The sequence below is a fragment of the Mus musculus genome, chromosome 9, assembly GCF_000001635.26.
Source record: "Mus musculus strain C57BL/6J chromosome 9, GRCm38.p6 C57BL/6J".
NCBI classification, from domain to species: domain Eukaryota; kingdom Metazoa; phylum Chordata; class Mammalia; order Rodentia; family Muridae; genus Mus; species Mus musculus.
The window spans coordinates 108,321,967-108,340,914 of record NC_000075.6 but is presented as its reverse complement, the minus strand read 5'-3'; the positions used below and the strand labels follow the sequence as shown (position 1 = coordinate 108,340,914).

Here is an 18,948-nt window from a genome sequence, read left to right as displayed (position 1 = left end):
TGTGTAAACTTGCAAGGTTTGACAATCATTTTTTCTGCCTCAAGTAGGCCCAGGCTGGTCTCAGGACACACACCCCCCACCCCTCCTGCCACACACTCTACACCTGCCTTCCACCTTTTCCGTCGGAATCTCACAACACCCAGCATAAATTAAGGCACTGAGTAGCAGTGTGGGTTCATGCAGCAAAGAGAAGCTGGTAACACTGTGCAAGGCTGTTGCAGCTGTGCAAAACAGACTTCTGTGGGCAAAGATCTAGATTTCTAGAGTCTTGTGTGAACAGGGGCACACAGTCACTTCCTCATCCACCAAAAACTCAGAAAGGAGAAGTTCACGTTTGGGGTTAGGGTGGCCTTAACCGTTAGGCAGTCTGCCCTTGTCTACTGGCTTCCTCCTTCTGGAGTATGGCCTCTGCTGTAACGGCGACTCAAGACTGACCTTAACCATGTCCTGGGACAGGGAGAAAGAAAAGCATAAGGGGCGGGGAAAGGGACGTTTAGGCTCTGGGATTGAGTTCCTTATCCCTGACTATGAGGCTATCCAAAAGGTGACAATGACACAGGACACACAAACAATTCTGATATTCAGCACTTTATTCTTAGTAGTGAAACCACCTTTCATTAGGTGGAAAGGCATCGGGAATGGATGGGACCAGCGCCCATCTGAGGGGATTTTCCTGGAAATCAGGTGTTTCTCCGTGCAAATTTAGAGGAAACACCATCATGGAAGAACCGCCCCCCAGAGTGCAGCCAGTAATCACCAAGCCAATGCCAGGGCCGCCTTAGGAGTTGCCAGACTGCTGGGACAGCAGGGTTTCTATGTCAGGTTCGATGTCGATGGTACGAAAGCGGCGGCTGTACCTGCGCACGGGAACACCGTCGGGGCCCACCAGGAACTTCTCAAAGTTCCAGGCAATGTCGTTGCGGCACACCGGAGACCAAATGATGTACTTGGGGTCGGTCATGAGCGCAGTGGGGTCGTCACTGGGTGTTGGCAAGGCATTCCGCAGGAAGGTAAAGAGCGGGTGAGCCTTCTCACCATTCACTTCGCACTTCTCAAACAATGTAAAATTGGGCTCGAACCCGCCACCAGGTCGGACGTACTTGAGGGAATTCAGAATCTCTTCATTCTTGCCATTCTCCTAGGGAAGACAAAGGCATTTATTTATGTGCTAGGATTTCGGAAAGAATGTGCTTTTTAACTGCAAAACAGAGGTTTCCCGATGAGTCACCAGGAAGTTGCCCTCCTTGTATAACCGAGGATAGGCCTGCATTCCAGCTGTAGTACCAGAGGAGAAAGTAAGCGGTGTCCCGCCCGTGGGAGCCTAGAGCCCAAGGCCACCCATCTCGCCCCATATACCTGGTGTCCGAACTGATTGCACGGGAAACCGAGCACCACCAGTCCACGAGGTCCCAGACGCTTCTGCAGATCGTTCATCTCGGTGTAGTCCCGGATCGTGGTGCCTCAGAGAGACGCGACATTCTCAATGAGCAGCACCTTGCCCCGCAGGGAGCCCAGGCTCACAGGCTCCCCGCCCGTCAGCGGGCGCGCGGAGAAGGCATACACGGTGGACTGTGCCGCCGCGGAGAGCCGAGCAGCACACATACTGGAGATGTTGGGACTCAAACGTGGAATCCGTACTAGCGCTCACAGGGCCCTGCACCTCCTTTTAACTGGATGGTGCTGAGATCACGTGGCATCGCTTTCTTTCCGGCTGGCAGCCAGCTCTAAGTCTCAGGGTCCCGCCTTATCCGGCCTCTACCCTCCCCCCATCGAGGAACAGGGAAGAGGGTGCGGCCGGGCTAAAGCGCCTGGAGGTGCCTAGGGCGGGTCTGGTCTAGCTCCTGTAGCACTAGTCTGGAAGGAAGCTGCTTGCTTAGGCGGGGATCTTCCAGCTCTGTCTTACTCAACCGTTTCTTAATTAGTCTAGAGTCCCGCCTAGGAAGATGGCCTCTGGCAATAACAACGGCTAAAGCAGCTCACGCACAGCTCCCTTATATTGTGTAACTTTACCCACACGTTTCTAGTCATAAGGTTATAGGGTTTTAAAAACATAAGTTTAATTACACTTATTGTTTAATTAAATCGAAGGAGCATGCATGTTGAGGTCAGAGTTGGTTCTCTCCTTCCACTCGGTGATAATTTGGGAATTGAACTCAAGAGGAGCTGCGTCGCATCAGGTGGCCAGTGTTTTGTTTCTGAGACAAGGTCTCTACAGAGCCCTGGCTCGCCTGGAACTCCAAGTGCATGTTTTCGTTTTGTTTTGTCTTGGGGGGTGTCTCCATCTCATCAGTGTTTCTGTATGCAGTCTTGGCTGTACTAAGGCTTGTTCAGTAGCCCAGGCAGGCCTAGAACTCAAGAGATTTACCTGTCTCTTTGCTTTCATCCCGAGTGCTGGTACTAAAGGCTTGTACCACCCATGCCTGACTTTTTTTTAGTAGCACTAACAGCGCTATCAAAGGCAATTTCTTTTGGTTGTTTTTGTAAGGGTGGACAGCAGTGCAGGACTCCCTGCTCCAGACTCTAACCTAGCTCCTCTCAGAACACGTGCTTCTAGTGGTCCTAGATTCCTGCCCCCAGTGCAGTTTGGTCTTAGTCCAGAAAACCCAGCCCCTCATGTCCCCTCTATGACATTCCACTCCACTTTTTTTTTTTTTTTTTTTTTTTGTCTTTTTTAGACAGGGTTTCTCTGTATATCCCTGGCTGTCCTGGAACTCACATTGTAGACCAGGCTGGCCTCGAACTCAGAAATCCACCTGCCTCTGCCTCCCGAGTGCTGGGATGAAAGGCCTGCGCCACCACACCCGGCTTCCACTCCACTTTTTAGATTTGAACGTGTCACAGGGAAACCACTTCCATGTTCTTGGGAGGAGACAAAAGGTTAGTCTAGAAGAGGGAGGGAGTAGGAGGAGCTGGTGCCATTCAAGAAGCCTCTCCAGGGGAGTCTTTCCGGCGAAAGCAACACACAAGAGAATACAGGAAATTTAGAAAACTGCCTTTATTCTATTAGTTGGAAAAATTAACTGGTACAGAAAAATGTTTAGTCAGCTGGAGAGAAGAGACCCCCCCACCCCCACCCACTGCCACCCATAAGAACTGGTGGCTCCTCTGGGAGGCAACTTGGATACAGTGTGGAGAAAGGAGCACTGTGACTTAGAGCCAGACCCTGCAGTCCAGGTGAGAAAGGCTATGCCACCTCCAAAGTATAACTGCCTCAGGCGGGAAACCAAATTCCTACTTAGTCCAGTCTGGAAAGGGGTACTAGAATGATATATAGGGCTGAATAAGGGATATGGCCATATTTTATCAGAGAAAGTGACAAAATGGGAATTTTAAAAATGAATTCTTCCATCTGACTTTATTTCCAAATACACTTTCTTAAAAAAAAAAAAAAAAAAGAAAAAAAGAAAGAAAGAAAGAAAAAGAAAAGAAGCAATACACTTTCTGTGGGAATGACAAATATCAGTATTAGGAAATCCAATTATACAAAAAATACTACATCTAGTCTGGGGTAGATATATTTATTTTTTGGTAACATACATTAAGTGGCACTAATTACACAGTAACTATAAGGTAACTAACATGAGACCACAGAACTGTAACTCTGCAACAGCTGCGTGGACTTGGGCCTTTCTGGCTGAGCAAGATTTCAAAAAACTGAATACCCACCCCAGAGCTCTGGCAATGGAGTCTGTTAACAAGGAAAGCTCTGAAGTAGTGACTCACCAGAGTTCTTGCAGTTGACAGAAAGTAGGCAGGACATGTTAGTTATAAAGTAGTTACAGCCTAATTCACAAAAGTTACCAACTGTTTCTCTTTCTAGAAAGAAGCAAGAAGTTAAGAAATTCTTTGAATTAGCGCCTGGTGTCAGGTGGAGTGCAGAGAGGGCTGTTAGAGCAGTGTCAGAAGGACCCTGGCTGGTCAGACAGGTTGGACATTATTAATAATCGTGGTTGGCTTCTAAATACTGGTAGCAAGATGACTTCTGATTTGTAATCTTAGGTAAATTATAGATAAATGAAAAGGCCAGTAATCATACACTAAGATTAATAAACAGCACTTCAAATTAACCGCATGAGGCTGCGTTCACAAGGCTTCACAAGATGAGGCACCCAGACTTTTTCTTCCCACGTCTAGCTTGCAGAGCAGCTCTCGTGGCCATCTCAAAAACCTCTCTCACTCCATCTTTGGTCTTTGCTGAACACTCCATGTACCCAAAAGCGCCAATCCTGTTTGCCATATCTCTGCCTTCTTCAGGTTTTACCGGCTCCTAGTTGAAAAGAAAAGAAAAAAAAAAAAAGAAGAGAAAAGAAAACAAGAAAAGAGAAAAAAGTGTTTTCAGCTAATTCTTGTCCTTTTCTGTTTTCTTTTTCTTTCTTTTTTAAAAAAGATTTATTTTATTTATACATATACACTGTAGCCATCTTCAGACAAATCATAAGAAGGCATCAGATCCCATTACCAATGCTCTAAGCCACCATGTGATTGCCCGGATTTGAACTCAGGACCTCTGGAAGAGCAGACCGTGCTCTTAACCACTGAGCCATTTCTCCAGCCCTGTTTTGTTTTGCTAAACAGAGTTTCTCTGTGTAGCCCTCACTATCCTGGAACTTCCTCTATAAACCAGGCTGGCCTGGAACTCAAGAGTGCTGGGATTAAAGGCACATGCTACCACAGTCAGCATGACTTTTTTTTTTTTTAAATACATTGCTTTTTTTTTCCGGTTCTTTTTTTGTTTTTAATGTATTTATTATTATATGTAAGTACACTGTAGCTGTCTTCAGACACACCAGAAGAGGGTGTCAGATCTCATTACAGATGGTTGTGAGCCACCATGTGGTTGCTGGGATTTGAACTCAGGACCTTCGGAAGAGCAGTCAGTGCTCTTAACCACTGAGCCATTTCACCAGTCCCAACATGACTCTTATGCAGAGCATCAGCTGAGACTACAGATAGTGCCACTACTCCTGGTTTAAGAGACTTTATACCAACCAGGCGGTGGTGGCACACGCCTTTAATCTCAGCACTCGGGAGGCAGAGGCAGGCACATTTCTGAGTTCGAGGCCAGCCTGGTCTACAAAGTGAGTTCCAGGACAGCTAGGACTACACAGAAAAACCCTGTCTTAAAAAACCAGAAAAAAAAAAAAAAAAGACTTATAGCAACCCATACTTGGCCCACAATTGAGAATAGTGCATCTCAAACTTATAATGAATACCCTAGAACTACTGTGTCTATTAAACTTGTGCCCCTTTTGCACGCAGAGAGAAGAGGTCAGACAAACTCTGGAAGATTAAGCAAGGAATCCAGAGGCAGCCTTTTTTGCTATGATGGTGCTGATATATATTATCCACCCATCCATTCATCCTCCCTCCCTCCCTCCCTGGTGCTAGGCAAGCAACTGAACTGGACTCCCAGTCCATAGCTTACTGAGTGCAGTGCAAGAGACAAGGGAGCAACAGGTCAGGTAGAGGACTGCCTGCCTGTACCTAGCTTTACAGGGGACTAAATCTGTGAATGCCAACAGTGTCTGTCCTGGACACTGAGTACGGGAAACCTGAATTTCTTTCTTTCTTTTTTTAATTTTTATTTCTTTTTGAATTTATGTTAAAGACTTTAACTTCTCCTTTACAGGAGAAGCCCCAACATCAGAGCACCTGATATTTCAGGAGAGCCAAGGCTGTCTAACCTTATGTGTATGTATGTAAACTCTCGCTCTTCCTGCCCCCACAACACACCTGCTTCATTTTGGCCAACTCCCGTCTCGTGTGCTCGTCATTCCGAAGGTCCTTCTTGTTCCCAACCAGGATGATGGGCACATTTGGACAGAAATGCTTGACTTCTGGAGTCCATTTTTCTGGGATGTTTTCTGAAAGACAAAATGCACAAAATTTGAGGATACATTTTAATCCCACTTTGAAGAACTAAAGGCATTTCCTTTTCCACTCTTATTTCAAAAAGCACATTGGAGACAAGCAGAACAGCTCAGCAGATAAAAGGTGCTTGAATCTGAGCCTGAGGACTGAGCCCTGGGACCCATGTGGTAGAGGAAGAGTGGTCTCCTGCTTGGTGTCTTCTGACATTCATGTGCACCGTGGCATGTGCGCACGCGTGCGCACACCCACACCCACCCTGTTTAAAACAAAGAAACATTTGGGGCCCTATAAAATGAAAACAAGTGCATTGATTTCAAAATCACAAAAAAAATGCACAATGCCAGTGGTAGAGTACACTTCTAGTCTCAGCACTTGGGAGGCAGAAGCAGGCAGATCTCTAAGTTTAAGGCCAGTCTGGTTAACAGAGAAAGTTCTAGGACAGCCAGGGTTTTTGTTTGTTTGTTTTTAAAGAGAGAAGAGAAGAGAAGGCAAAATCTAACTTCCACTCTACAAGCACTGAAGGTCACCAGCCTCTCTCTGTCCCATCAAGTATTGTTGAACTTCTCAAGGGTGGGAAGAGCTCTAGATTCTGTTCCACTGAGAGAATGCTCACCACCGGCCATGCCTGTCATTGGTGGTAGAAAGGTTATAGTCGCCCCAAGGTTACATTCTTTATCTTGTTCTTGGTTCCACAGGATAATCTCTTGCCCAAAGCTTACAAAACCTCTTGCTTTGTGTAAAAGAGAAACAGTCTCAAGGTCTAGGCTTGTCTCAAACTGCAGCTCCTCCTGACTTCCCAAGAGCTGGCTAAGATCAGGAGCATGCCCACTACAGTTCCCTGGTGTGCTTTTGGGGGTGAGGTCTTAATCCTCACTTCAGGATAGCCTGAACTCAAAAGTGTCTACACCTAGCTCCAGTCCTGTGTTACTAACACCTGGCTCTCTTAAGTCAGTCTGTCTGTCTGTCTGTCTGTCTCTCTTTCTTTTTTTAAATTTATTTATTACATGTAAGTACACTGTAGCTGTCTTCAGACATCCCAGAAGAGGGCATCGGATCTCATTATGGATGGTTGTGAGCCATCATGTGGTTGCTGGGATTTGAACTCACGACCTTCTGAAGAGCAGTCAGCGCTCTTAACCGCTGAGCCATCTATTCAGCCCTCTTAAGTCTTTCTATGGATGCTTGAGAGGAGTTGATATGCTTGGAAAAACACTTGTTTGGCGCTTACAAGGTCCCAAGTTCAATTTTTAGCATCATAAAATAACAAGTTTTCTAACCCTAGGCACTCTCAACAATGTATATTCCAGACCAACTATTAATGAGACAGCAGAGGTTCCACGAAGCAATATTGATTGTCATAGGTCAGCCAGCAATGGGATTGAGATGTGTACAAGGATTCCAATGTTTCAAGGCGGAACTGTAGCTCTGTGGTAGAGCTGTGCCTAGAGTAGGGATCTGGGTTCAATGATGATTCTTTCTTGAAGCAGTCTCATGGATCCCAGACTGCCTCAGACCACGACACGGGCAAGGGCAATCCTGAGCTACCTGGTCTTCCTGCTTTCACTTCTGACTCGGGATCTCAATGTAAGCTAGGCAAGTTAAGTCCTCTGCCACCTTAGGTCCATGGCTTGATTTTTAAATTAGCTTTAAAATTTAAACTATTATGGTGTAATTATCTGGATGTAACAGGGGCTATTTCTCAACAATTTCTTTTCTTTTCTTTTTTTCTTCTTTTTTTCGTTTTTTTTTTTTTTTGAGACAGGGTTTCTCTGTGTAGCCCTGGCTGTCCTCGAACTCAGAAATCCTCCTACCTCTGCCTCCCAAGTGCTGGGATTAAAGGCACAAGCCCCCACTCCCAAGCCAATTTCTTATTTAAAGTGAAATTTTAGACTTTAACAGGCTTTTGGTTACTCTCAAAGTTATTAGTGAAGTGAATAAGTCTTTCATATCTTTTCCTCTGTTTTCTAATATTTAATCTTGGCTGCCAAAATAAGACAAACAGAATGTGCAAGGAAACGTTTTTTCTTCCATCTGTAATGGAACTTAGAAATCCGCCTGCCTCTGCCTCCCGAGTGCTGGGATTAAAGGCATGCGCCACCATCGGCTTTTGAGAAAGGATTTTATCATGTAGTTCTGGCTAGCCCAAAAATTAATGTATAGTTGAGACTGGCCTCAAACAATTCTTCTGCCTCTGCCTCCCAAATGCTGGGATTACAGATAGGCCCAACCCCATACAGCTAACCTTTACTTAATTTCTGTTTTTCAAGACAGGGTCTCTCTATGTAATGTAGCCTTGGCTGTCCTGGAACTAGTCCTTAGAACAGGCTGGCTTCTAACTCAAAGATCCTCCTGCCTCTGCCTCCCAAGTGCTAAAATCACTGCCCAGACGGCAGAGCACGTTTTAAGCCCTAAGATTTAATTCTGTAAGTGTGAGGCACTCTTTACTTGTTCATTGCTGTGCACACGGACTGGCACACAGGTGCTACAGCTCACCTGTGGAGGGCAGAGAACAACTCATAAGATCAAATTCTTATTCATCCCCAAGATCTAAATAACTTTAAAAGTCCCACAGTCTTTACATATTCTTAAAATTTCAATCTCTTAAAATTCAAAGTCTTTTTACAATTAAAAGTCTCTTTAACTGTAGGCTCCACTAAAACAGTTTCTTCCTTCAAGAGGGACCAAATTTACGCATCAGGCTCGTTGAGAGCGCCTTTACCTATTGAGCCACCTCACTGGCCCTCACCATGGGAACATTTTAAAAAATTAACACTCCTGGGTTGGAGAGCTTTTCAATTCCCAGCAACCACATGGTGGCTCACAACCATCTGTAATAGAATCTGATGCCCTCTTCTGGTGTGTCTGTAGACAGCTACAGTGCACTCATATACAATAAACAAACAAACCAACCACTCCCAACACATACAAGTCAAGAGAGACCTAGAATGAAATGGAAGCCACAGCCCATGTTCTAAACTCAGGCTCTGAAACTCTGGGCACCACTGACTCCTGTCCCTTTCAGTTTTTGTTTTTCTTTATTTTCAAAGCCCGGGAGGCTTTTTTTTTTTAATTATTATTTAGTACATCTAAGTACACAATAGCTTCAGACACTCCAAAAGAGAGTGTTAGGTCTCATTACAGATGGTTGCGACCCACCATATGGTTGCTGGGATTTGAACTCAGGACCCTTGGAAGAGCAGTCAGTGCTCTTTTCTGCTGAGCCATCTCTCCAGCCCCCTAAGGGGGCTTTTTAAGTTTTAGATCTTTAGGAAAAAAGAACCCAGTGGGGTGTGGTGGCGCATGCCTTTAATCCCAGCACAGGGATTCTGAGTTCGAGGCCAGCCTGGTCTACAGAGTAAGTTCTAGGACAGCCAGGGCTACACAGGGAAACCCTGTCTCAAAAAACCAAACAAACAAACAAAAAAACCAAACCCAAAAACCCAGGATTTCTCCTCACTTATGTTTTCATCTTGCTTCTCCATGGTCCATGACGCCAGGTTGTCAGTACAATGTAACCATTCTGCCATTTTTCTAGGTCTCTGAGTTACATATCAAATCTAGGGCTCTGCACTTACTTATTCAACCTGCCTTTGAGGTTCACATCGATTTCCCCAACTCTGTAATCATCAATGACCTCTAATTCACCAATGTAACCATGTTTTGTTATCACAGTTAGGAACCAAACAATAACTCTGAAGTATGGCCTGATCAGGACCTAGAGTTTGCCTCTCTTCTCTTCTCAGCATTGCTGATGCCCTTGATGTCACCATGGTGACAGTGCAAAAAGATGGTGTAAAGACTATTTTTATTTTTCAAAACAGGGTTTCTTTGTGTAGCCTGACTGCCCTGGAACTTGCTCTGTAGTCCAGGCTGGCCCCGAACTCACCTCCCAGGGCTGGGATTATAGGTGTGCACCAGCACAGCCAGGCATGACTCATTTTCTGAGTGTCAGAATATATGTATCTGAACCACTTGATACCCAGAAAGGATCCAGGATACTAGATGTCATCCATCTGAATAATGACAAACAACCAGCCTGTAGGGCTACTCACCTAAACTATCAGGGCTGTCAATGGAAAAACACATCAATATAACATCGGTGTCTGGATAAGAGAGAGGCCGCAGGCGGTCATAATCTTCCTGTCCAGCTGTGTCCCATAAAGCCAACTCTACCTGTGACAGGAAAAACAACCACAATGTTAATATTACTATACATGTGCAGACTTTCCCAAATAGTAAAAATAGCTATTCATTTTTATGAGAATCAAATCCAAATACAAGGTGTTTAAAATTTTTATCAAACAGCAAATTTATAAACAGCACAAAATGCTACAATTAAAAATGTTTATAGTTTATAAGACACTATAGTTTATAAGACAGTATAGTTTATTATAAAAGCATATACAAAGAACTAAAGGGCAAACAGCTGAGAGCTGGGGAAACAGTCTTTCCCAATAAAAGAGTATACCAACTAGTGCCAATTCCCAACAATTACTTGGGAGGCAGAACAGAGAGGCAGGTGGATATAATATACGTAGAAGCCCCACAGACTGAGCAGGCTGAACTTATATATTTGTTTTTTTGCTTCGAGACAGGGTTTCTCTGTGTAGCCCTGGCTGTCCTGGAACTCACTCTGTAGACCAGGCTGGCCTCGAACTCAGAAATTCACCTGCCTCTGCCTCCCGAGTGCTGGGATTAAAGGCGTGCGCCACCGCGCCCGGTGAACTTATATATTTGGAAACATACACATACACACACACACTGAAAAAAAGAGGCCATGAATTTGAAAAGCAGAGAGGGGTGTTGGGAGGTTTAGAGCAGTAGTTTTCAACCTGTACAAGGCTTTGAGCAGTCAAACGAGTTAGTTCCTTTCTCAGATATCAAATATCAAATATCCTGCACAGCAAATATTTATGTTGCAATTCTTGAACAGAAGCAAAATCGCAGGTATGGAGAAGCAATGAAAATGGGTTGCAGCATTCGGAAGGTTGAGAACCACTATTTTAGATAGAGTTGGAAGGGCAAATAAGGTTAACTATATAATAATTTCAAAAAAATAATGAAAGTATTTATTAGATTAACATGTTATGAGAACAAAAGGCCACCCAAGGAAGAAAATCAAACTTTGACTAATAGACTAAGTAACTTTTCTCCTTCGGTGGCTCCTGAATTGCTCTGAGGTAGACAATACCTATGGATACCCTTTTTCAGATCAAACTCCCTTATTTCAGAGATGTCTTCTTAAATGAAGGACTCTCCTATCTTTCCTGGTAAGCTGTGTTCAAGAATAACAGCACAGGAAAGATAACTATGGATTATTACTCTAAGATTGACTGACTGATTGATTGATTGATTGATTGATTTTGGTTTTTCGAGACAGGGTTTCCCTGTGTAGCCCTGGCTGTCCTGGAACTCACTCTGTAGATCAGGCTGACCTCGAACTCAGAAACCCACCTGCCTCTGCCTCCCAAGTGCTGGGATTAAAGGCGTGCGCCACTACTGCCCTGCTCAAAGATTTAAGTAAGCATGCTATTTTTCTTTTCTAGACATGGTTGCAGGAAAATTAGGTTGTCCCCAAATTCAGGAGTAGCTAATGGCAACTCTGTAGGTATGTGCTTCCCGTGTCTAGTTTTTATGAAATTCTAGAAGAGAATATAGGGCCTCATGCAGGCTCTGGCAAAAACTCTACCAACTAAGCTACATTCTCAGTTTCATCAATAAATTTCCTATAGACAAGATCCTGGTTTATCCAAGATATCCAGGCTCAGAAAATATGTCAAAGAGGAAATACTGCTGACTCCCAAACTTAGGAAATTATAGTTATAGATATGCAAATCTCAATCAAGAAGGCTATCATGGCAACAGTCAAAGGTCAAAAAGACCTCAGCAAACTTCCACCTATGGTTTTATATGTGACATCCGTAAAAACCAGTCCCCATCAGGTCCACAGAAACACTTGGATCTAAGCATCTATGCAAATACTGAGACTGAAGTGGCAAGACACTGCAAAGGTAGGTCACCTTCAAAGAATATGCAGGTTTCCAATGTCCCCAGCCCAAGGGTGTTCAGGTACATAACCAGTCCTCTGTGTGTGAGTGTGTGTGTGTGTGTGTGTGTGTGTGTGTGTGTGTGTGTGTGCGCGCGCGCGCACGCGTGCGCACTAAGGCTGAGAGATTTCTCCAAGTTGTCAAGCTCATTTTAACTTGTGATCTCTCTGCTCCAAGTTTCTAAGTTGCTCTAACTACAGGTCTGGATCACTACACCAATATTCTTTCTTTCCCCGAGGCAGGGTTTACTCTGCCTGCCAAGTGCTGGGATTATGTGTGTATGCTACTATGTCTTATGCTAGTCTGGAATACCTTTATACTTTACTGTAATAAGACCTCATGTTCTCCGGGCTGGCCTCAAACTTGTTATGTAGCTGAGAAGCTGAAAAGGACCTTAAATGTCTGGTTTTCCTGTCTCTTGCTGCCATTACTAGGATTAGAAACCCGTGACACCACATCTGGTTCATGTGGTGCTGGAGACTGAATAGCGGCGGTCACTACTATCCTGAGCTATATCCTGAGAGCCGTTTACTCACCTATATACATACATACTTGTTTGTTGAGTTTAACGGACAACCTTACTCTCTAACTCAAGCTGACCTGGAATTTATACTGTAGGATTTCAGACATGAATCACCATGCCCAGCTTGTATTCCCTACATTATTTGTATTCTTAGCCCAAAAAAGTGCTCTATAATGAGAAACTCTGGAGAGCAGAGCAGCTAGTCTAACCCACTACACTAGCTGGGCACTATTACATATACCTGTAATTATCTATGTAGTAAGTGGTGGAAGGAAAATCCTGAATATATAAGACCCTGATTCAAAAATAAACAAGATGGAGCCCAGAAAAATCATGGGTTCAAAGCCAGCCTTGGTTCAACAATGATATAAAAATCAGCCGGGTGTGGTGGTGCACGCCTTTAGTCCCAGCACTTGGGAGGCAGAGGCAGGCGCATTTCTGAGTTCAAGGCCAGCCTGGTCTACCGAGTGAGTTCCAGGACAGCCAGGACTACCGTACAGAGAAACCCTGACTCTCAAAAAACAAAAACAAAAAACAAACAAACAAAAACAAAACAAAAACCAGCTTGAGTTGTCTCAACATCCAAGTACCAACCAATCAATTCGTCCAAATCCCCCCCAAAAAAGGTGGTAGAAAGAAAATGGATTTCTGTTTCTAACATTTTGGTCACGCTGTGTACACAGTACCCAACACACAATGGCACCGACTCTCCCTCGCGGGACTTGTACTCACCTGCTTCCCATCCACCTCGATATCCGCCACATAGTTTTCAAACACCGTGGGCACATAGACCTCTGGGAACTGGTCCTTGCTGAAGACTATGAGCAAGCATGTCTTACCACAAGCTCCATCACCAACAATCACCAGTTTCTTCCTGATGGCAGCCATCACTTAAACATAAAACAAAAGATATTATTTAAAATGCATAAGAATACATAAGTAGCCTCAGATTATGACACATACTAGTAGCCATATGGGTAGAAAGGAGGTACACATTGGGGCTGGAGAGATGGCTCAGCGGTTAAGAGCACTGACTGCTCTTCCAGAGGTCCTGAGTTCAATTCCCAGCACCCACATGGTGGCTCACAACCATCTATAATGAGATCTGATGCCCTCTGCTGGTGTGTCTGAAGACAGCTACAGTGTACTAATAACATTACATAAGTAAATCTTTAAAAACAAAAACAAAGCACACACAATGATCAGAGTGAATAATAATGTAATAATGTGGGATACCGTTTGAGCATGGTAACAGGCAGATCTACGGGAGTTTGAGGCCAGTCTGATGTGCACAGTAAGTTCTAGACTAGCCAGAGCTACACAGTGAGACTCAAAAACAAAACAAGTCGGGCGTGGTGGCACACGCCTCTAATCCCAGCACTTTCTGAGTTCGAGGCCAGCCTGGTCTATAGAGTAAGTTCCAGGACAGCCAGGGTTATACAGAGAAACCCTGTCTCGAAAAACCAAAAACCAAAACCAAAACCAAACCAAAATAAACCAATAAATCGGTCAAGAGGCTGGCTTAGTAAAGGGCTTGCTGCTTAGGCTAAAGGATCTGAGTTCAAATTTCCAGCATAGAAAGTCTGTCAAAAGACAGCAATTGTATTTTTATAAACTGACAATGAACAACCTGGAAAATGAGTAAGTTTACAGCCTGACATGGTGGTTCATGCCTGTTATCTCAGTACTTGGAAGGCCCAGGCAGAAGGGATAAACTTCCAGCAGGAGCTACCTCGTCCATTCCTGGCCAGCAGAAGCTATAGTGTGTATGTTTCTTTTTTTTTTTTTTTTTTTTTTTGTTTTTTGTTTTTTGAGACAGGGTTTCTCTGTATAGCCCTGGCTGTCCTGGAACTCACTTTGTAGACCAGGCTGGCCTCGAACTCAGAAATCCACCTGCCTCTGCCTCCCAAGTGCTGGGATTAAAGGCGTGCGCCACCACTGCCCGGCGTATGTTTCTAAAAAATAGAAGCAAAAATAAATTTTGCAAAGCGTAGCTGGGTATGATTTTAAACCTGGACTGCAGTCTATGTTCAAGGACTGGAGATGTGATAGATAGCTCAGTGGTAGAACATTTGACGTTTTTCAAACATATGAGTTTAATCTCTAGACCTCAAAACCATACAAAACCAAAATAAATAAATAAATAAATAAATAAAATTTGAAAAAAAAGTCTGGGCAGTGGTGATGTAAACCTTTAATCCCCAGCCCTCCTGAGGTAACAGGTAGCTCTCTAAATTCAAGGCCAGCCTGGTCTATAGAATGAATATCCAGGAGAGCCAGGGCTACAGAGACATCGCAAAAAAAAAAAAATCAGGCAGCACGATGACTTAATGCAAAAATCTATTTGCTGCTGGGCTGGAGAGAAGGCACAGTGGTCCAAGCATTGACTATTCTTTCAAAAACCTTGGGTTTAATTCTGAGCACTCATATCAGTTCCAGGAATCTGATACCATTTTCTGGAAAGTGGTACTGCTGCCAAGCATGATGACACAAGTTCAATGCCCAGGACCCACTTGGTAGAAGGACAAACTGGTCAATTCCTAAACACTGCCTCCCAATCCCTCCCACCCCCACACAAAAGAGGTAGAAATGGGGGGGATCTCTATATAGCCAGTCTTGGTCTAAGCAGCAACTTCCTGGTTGGCCAAGGATACATATAGTGAGACTGTCTCAAAACAAACAAAAAAATATAAAGATGTGTACATGCCTTTAAAATACACAACACACAAGTGGCCAGATAAGGCCACTGATTTTGACCAACAGTATAGTCTTGTCTTGCTGCAGGTGGTTAAGACATCAGACATAAAGAAACTTTCAAGTACATACAGGGAATGGAAACAAGGGTGGCCGTCTGCTTTGTATAAAAAACAAGGCTTTGGATTATGTGTCCTTTTTCAGTTTATTAGCTCACTTCTGTTCTTGGGAATGCCTTTTTTGTTAATAAATTATCTATTTCTATTGCCTTAAGTTCTTCTGAGCAGATATAAAGGCCAACGGCATTGCTCATTGAGTAGAAGAGCTGAGATGCAAGCCTAATGACTGACCAGAGCTCCACCCCTAGTACCAGTGATGGAAGGAAAGACTCCTGAAAGTTGTTTTAAGAAAGTCACAGCACACCAACACCTACACTCATCTGCTCCCTATTTTCCCCACAAGTACAAAAGTTACCCTGTTCCTATGGCTGGGTATTCTCAATGCTAAATGTCTAGCATTTAGGATCTTCTAAGTCTCCCACATTTTGAACCACATATCTTATCTACTAACTAGCCTTGAACATTCCTAACTCCCTCAGTGCAGAGAAATATCTTTACCAAAAACCTTTTCTTTTCCCAGAAAGAAGCACCCTACTTGTTCATCTCAAGTATTCCCTTTTGTTCCAAAATCTGTTTCTGGCCCTAAATCACCATTCTCCTAAATGGGTGTTGCCTCCAAATGTAGCACTGGGATCCTCTTGGAGCTGAGCAAAGTAGCAGATGCTTTTAAGCCCAACTCCAGGAAGGTAGAGGCAGATGGAGCTCTTTGAGTTTAAGGCCAGCTGGTCTACATCCAGAGCTACACAGTAGACCCTGTCTCAAAACAAACAAACCATCCAAAACCCCAAAATACCCCATGTGACCTACCCTACACAAGGAAGGCAAGAATCATCTTTCCTTGGGCTTGAATCATTCCTGAAGTTTCACGTTCTTTCACTGTAGGTAGCACATATACCTATTCCTCCTCCAAGTCTATTTTCTAGCTGCAGTCAGCATGGAATGAACATAATACATAGCTACACAGGAGGAGCAAAATCACAGGAAGGACATGTTTTGAAGTAACACTGATAAAATATCTAACTCCTTTATAATGTATCATCAGTGTTCTCTCATCACCAAGACTGGCCTAGAATTCACTATGGAGTAGAGGCTGACATAGGTCTCCCTGCCTTTATTCTCAAGTGCTAGTATGTACCATTACTGCTGGCTTTGTAATGACTGTTTCTCGAAGGACCCTGAAAACATTAAATTTAGCAAAACGGAAATCAAACACACACACACCTGTGAAACAATAAAGAATCAGAAAACCTGGGCTGGGTTAGACTAGGCTGGCTTCTGCCTCCTGAGTGCTGGGATTAAAGGTATGTACCACCACACCCAGCTAGTTAGCCTAGTTTTGTACACACCTTCTAGAGTCTTCTAGATTGGGAATTCAAAGTAAGCGCTCAGTAATGAGACATATGAAAGTACATTTGTATGAAAACATAAAGGTTTATCTGTGGTGTTGCATGAGATGAGGCAGAAGGAGAGGAGAGTTGGGGGGGGGGGGCGGAAAGCAGCACAGGAGAGATGGCTCAGCAGCTAAAAAAACACTTAGCTGCTATTCCAGATGACCTGGGTTCAATTGCCAGCACCCACATGACTCCTAGTAACCATCTATAACAACTCCAGCTCTGGGGGACCCAATACCCTTTCTTGGGCCTCTACAGGTATCAAGCATGCAAGTGGTAAAGGAAAACACCCACATATAAAATAATAAAAGACTAAAAGAAATTATTAACTTGTATCTATTAACCTTTAGAAAATGTAATAAAGCCAGGAGTTAGGGGCAGGTGCTTTTTTTCTAGTACTTGGGACAAACCTGGTCTACACAGTGAGTTCTGGGCCACCTAAAGACATAGTGAAACCTATCTTTTTTAACAACAACTCCTCTTCCTCTTCCTCCTCCTCATCTTGGGTTTTCAGGACAGGGTTTCTCTGTGTAGTCCTGGCTGTCCTGGAATTCAGAGATCTGCAGGCTCTGCCTCCATTAAAGGTTCCCAGCCCATCTTTTTTTTTTTAAGGTTATAAAAAAGGGAAAATACTAACTTAATGAACAGCAGATACCCCCAAGACACTAATGATTACTTTAGTATGCCATACTTTCTAATATGCCAAACTTTTTATCTTTTTTTCCCTTAGCTTTTAATTAACAAAACAATCTCCGTTTTTTGTGTGTGTGTCTGAGAAAGAGTCTTATGGAACTGAAGATAGCCTGAAAATTTCTAAAAAGCTAAGGATAACTTTGAACTCCTGATCCTTCTGCCCTTTTTGTTTTGTTTTTCAAGACAGGTTTCATCTATGTAGCCTTGGCTGCTTGTAGCCCAGGCTGGCATCAGAGATCTTCCCGCCTCTGCCTCCCTCTAGAGTGGAATTAGAAGCATGCACCACCTAGCCTGGCTCTCCTATCTTTCAAGTGCTGGATTTACAGGTGCATGCCATCACTGCCAGCTCAAAATTAATCTTTAATACACAATTAAAAGCTATCCATGTGATATAGCCATATAATAATATTATTCATCATTAACAGTAATGAAATAGTAATACATGATACAATGTGGATGAATCTTGAAAATATTATGAAGAAAAACAGTCAGCTAAAAAGACCACATTCTTGTCTTTTTTCCCCCTCTCTTTGAGACAGTAAGGGGTTTGTTTTTCTGTGTAAGAACCTTGGTTCTCATTAAACTCACAAAGGCCTGCCTGCTTCTGCCTCCTGAGTGATGAGATTAAAAGTGTGGGCCACAGTCGGGCATGGTGGCGCACGCCTTTAGTCCCAGCACTCGGGAGGCAGAGGCAGGTAGATTTCTGAGTTGGAGGCCGCCTGGTCTACAAAGTTCCAGGACAGCTAGAAACCTTGTCTCGGAAAAAAGTGTGGGCCACCACGCTCAGTGAGGACCACATTCTTTATTCTGACTTTACATATTATCTCCCCTATTGGAAAATATATAGAAAGCATATTCATTGCCAAGGCTGAAGTTATTTTAGACTTTCCAGGTGAAACCCAGGGAGCTCAGAGATTTAGTATAGTTTACATAGCCTGGCCTCAGATAGACTAGCCCATCCCAGAAGGATTTTTCTAATAGAGTTTGACTGGCAGGACTTGGTTCTAGCCACATGTCCTTAATTAACAGACTTCTTCCTTTGCTGAAGTAAAGGGTCAAAGTGCTCTTTACTGATGCATCAGGAGGAGCTCTCTCTGTTCTGTCAATCACTGCAATGGTTAACACTTTAGAATAAAAGTTACAACCACATGGTGGCTCACAACCATCCGTAATGAGATCTGACGCCCTCTTCCGGTGTGTCTGAAGACAGCTACAGTGAACTTACATATAATAATACATCTTTTTTTTTAAAGATTTATTTATTTATTATATGTAAGTACACTGTAGCTGTCTTCAGGCACTCCAGAAGAGGGCGCCAGATCTCATTACGGATGGTTGTGAGCCACCATGTGGTTGCCGGAAATTGAACTCAGGACCTTCGGAAGAGCAATCAGTGCTCTTAACCCCTGAGCCATCTCTCCAGCCCCATAATAATACATCTTTTTTGTTTTGTTTTGATTCTGTTTTAACTGTATAGCTCTGACTGTCCTGGAACTCACTTTGTAGACCAGGCTGGCCTCAGAAATCCACCTGCCACTACCTCCCAAGTGCTGGGATTAAAGGCGTGCGCCACCACTGCCTGGCCAGCAACAGTAACCTTAGCCATGACA

At 43.8% G+C, this 18,948-nt stretch overlaps 2 protein-coding genes across 6 annotated transcripts in view; both read right to left on the bottom strand.

Annotated features, from left to right (window-relative positions):
* Positions 1–572: 572 nt before the first annotated feature.
* On the bottom strand, positions 573–1,835 carry Gpx1 (glutathione peroxidase 1). 3 transcript variants are annotated; one of them, NM_001329528.1, is made up of 3 exons: positions 1,599–1,835; positions 1,357–1,494; positions 573–1,138 (listed from the first exon to the last, which is right to left on the bottom strand). In NM_001329528.1, exons 2-3 carry the CDS (start codon positions 1,432–1,434, stop codon positions 779–781), a joined length of 438 nt encoding a protein of 145 aa, NP_001316457.1. In that variant the 5' UTR covers positions 1,435–1,494; positions 1,599–1,835; the 3' UTR covers positions 573–778. The 3 variants fall into 3 exon arrangements, with proteins under 3 accessions (NP_001316457.1, NP_032186.2, NP_001316456.1); NM_008160.6 differs by having other exon boundaries at positions 1,357–1,835; NM_001329527.1 differs by having other exon boundaries at positions 573–1,135; positions 1,357–1,835.
* A 1,136-nt stretch (positions 1,836–2,971) lies between these two features.
* Rhoa (ras homolog family member A) overlaps positions 2,972–18,948 on the bottom strand; it is a 31,784-nt gene continuing 15,807 nt past the window's right edge. For all 3 annotated transcript variants that reach the window (NM_016802.5, NM_001313961.1, NM_001313962.1), the window contains exons 3-6: positions 13,174–13,331; positions 9,924–10,044; positions 5,734–5,864; positions 2,972–4,267 (exon numbers count right to left, since the gene is read on the bottom strand). In NM_016802.5, the coding sequence (NP_058082.2) occupies positions 4,094–4,267; positions 5,734–5,864; positions 9,924–10,044; positions 13,174–13,329 (582 nt within the window). In that variant the 5' untranslated portion in view covers positions 13,330–13,331 and the 3' untranslated portion in view covers positions 2,972–4,093. The remainder of the gene's footprint in view (positions 4,268–5,733; positions 5,865–9,923; positions 10,045–13,173; positions 13,332–18,948) is intronic.

What these genes read in the sequence shown, in the direction of transcription:
- Gpx1 (NM_001329528.1), bottom strand. Translation starts at nt 1,434, where the DNA reads ATGAACGATCTGCAGAAGCGTCTGGGACCTCGTGGACTGGTGGTGCTC. An exon ending in GCAATCAGTTCGGACACCAG is followed by an intron (nt 1,139 to 1,356) that starts GTATATGGGGCG and finishes TGTCTTCCCTAG; the next exon opens with GAGAATGGCAAGAATGAAGA.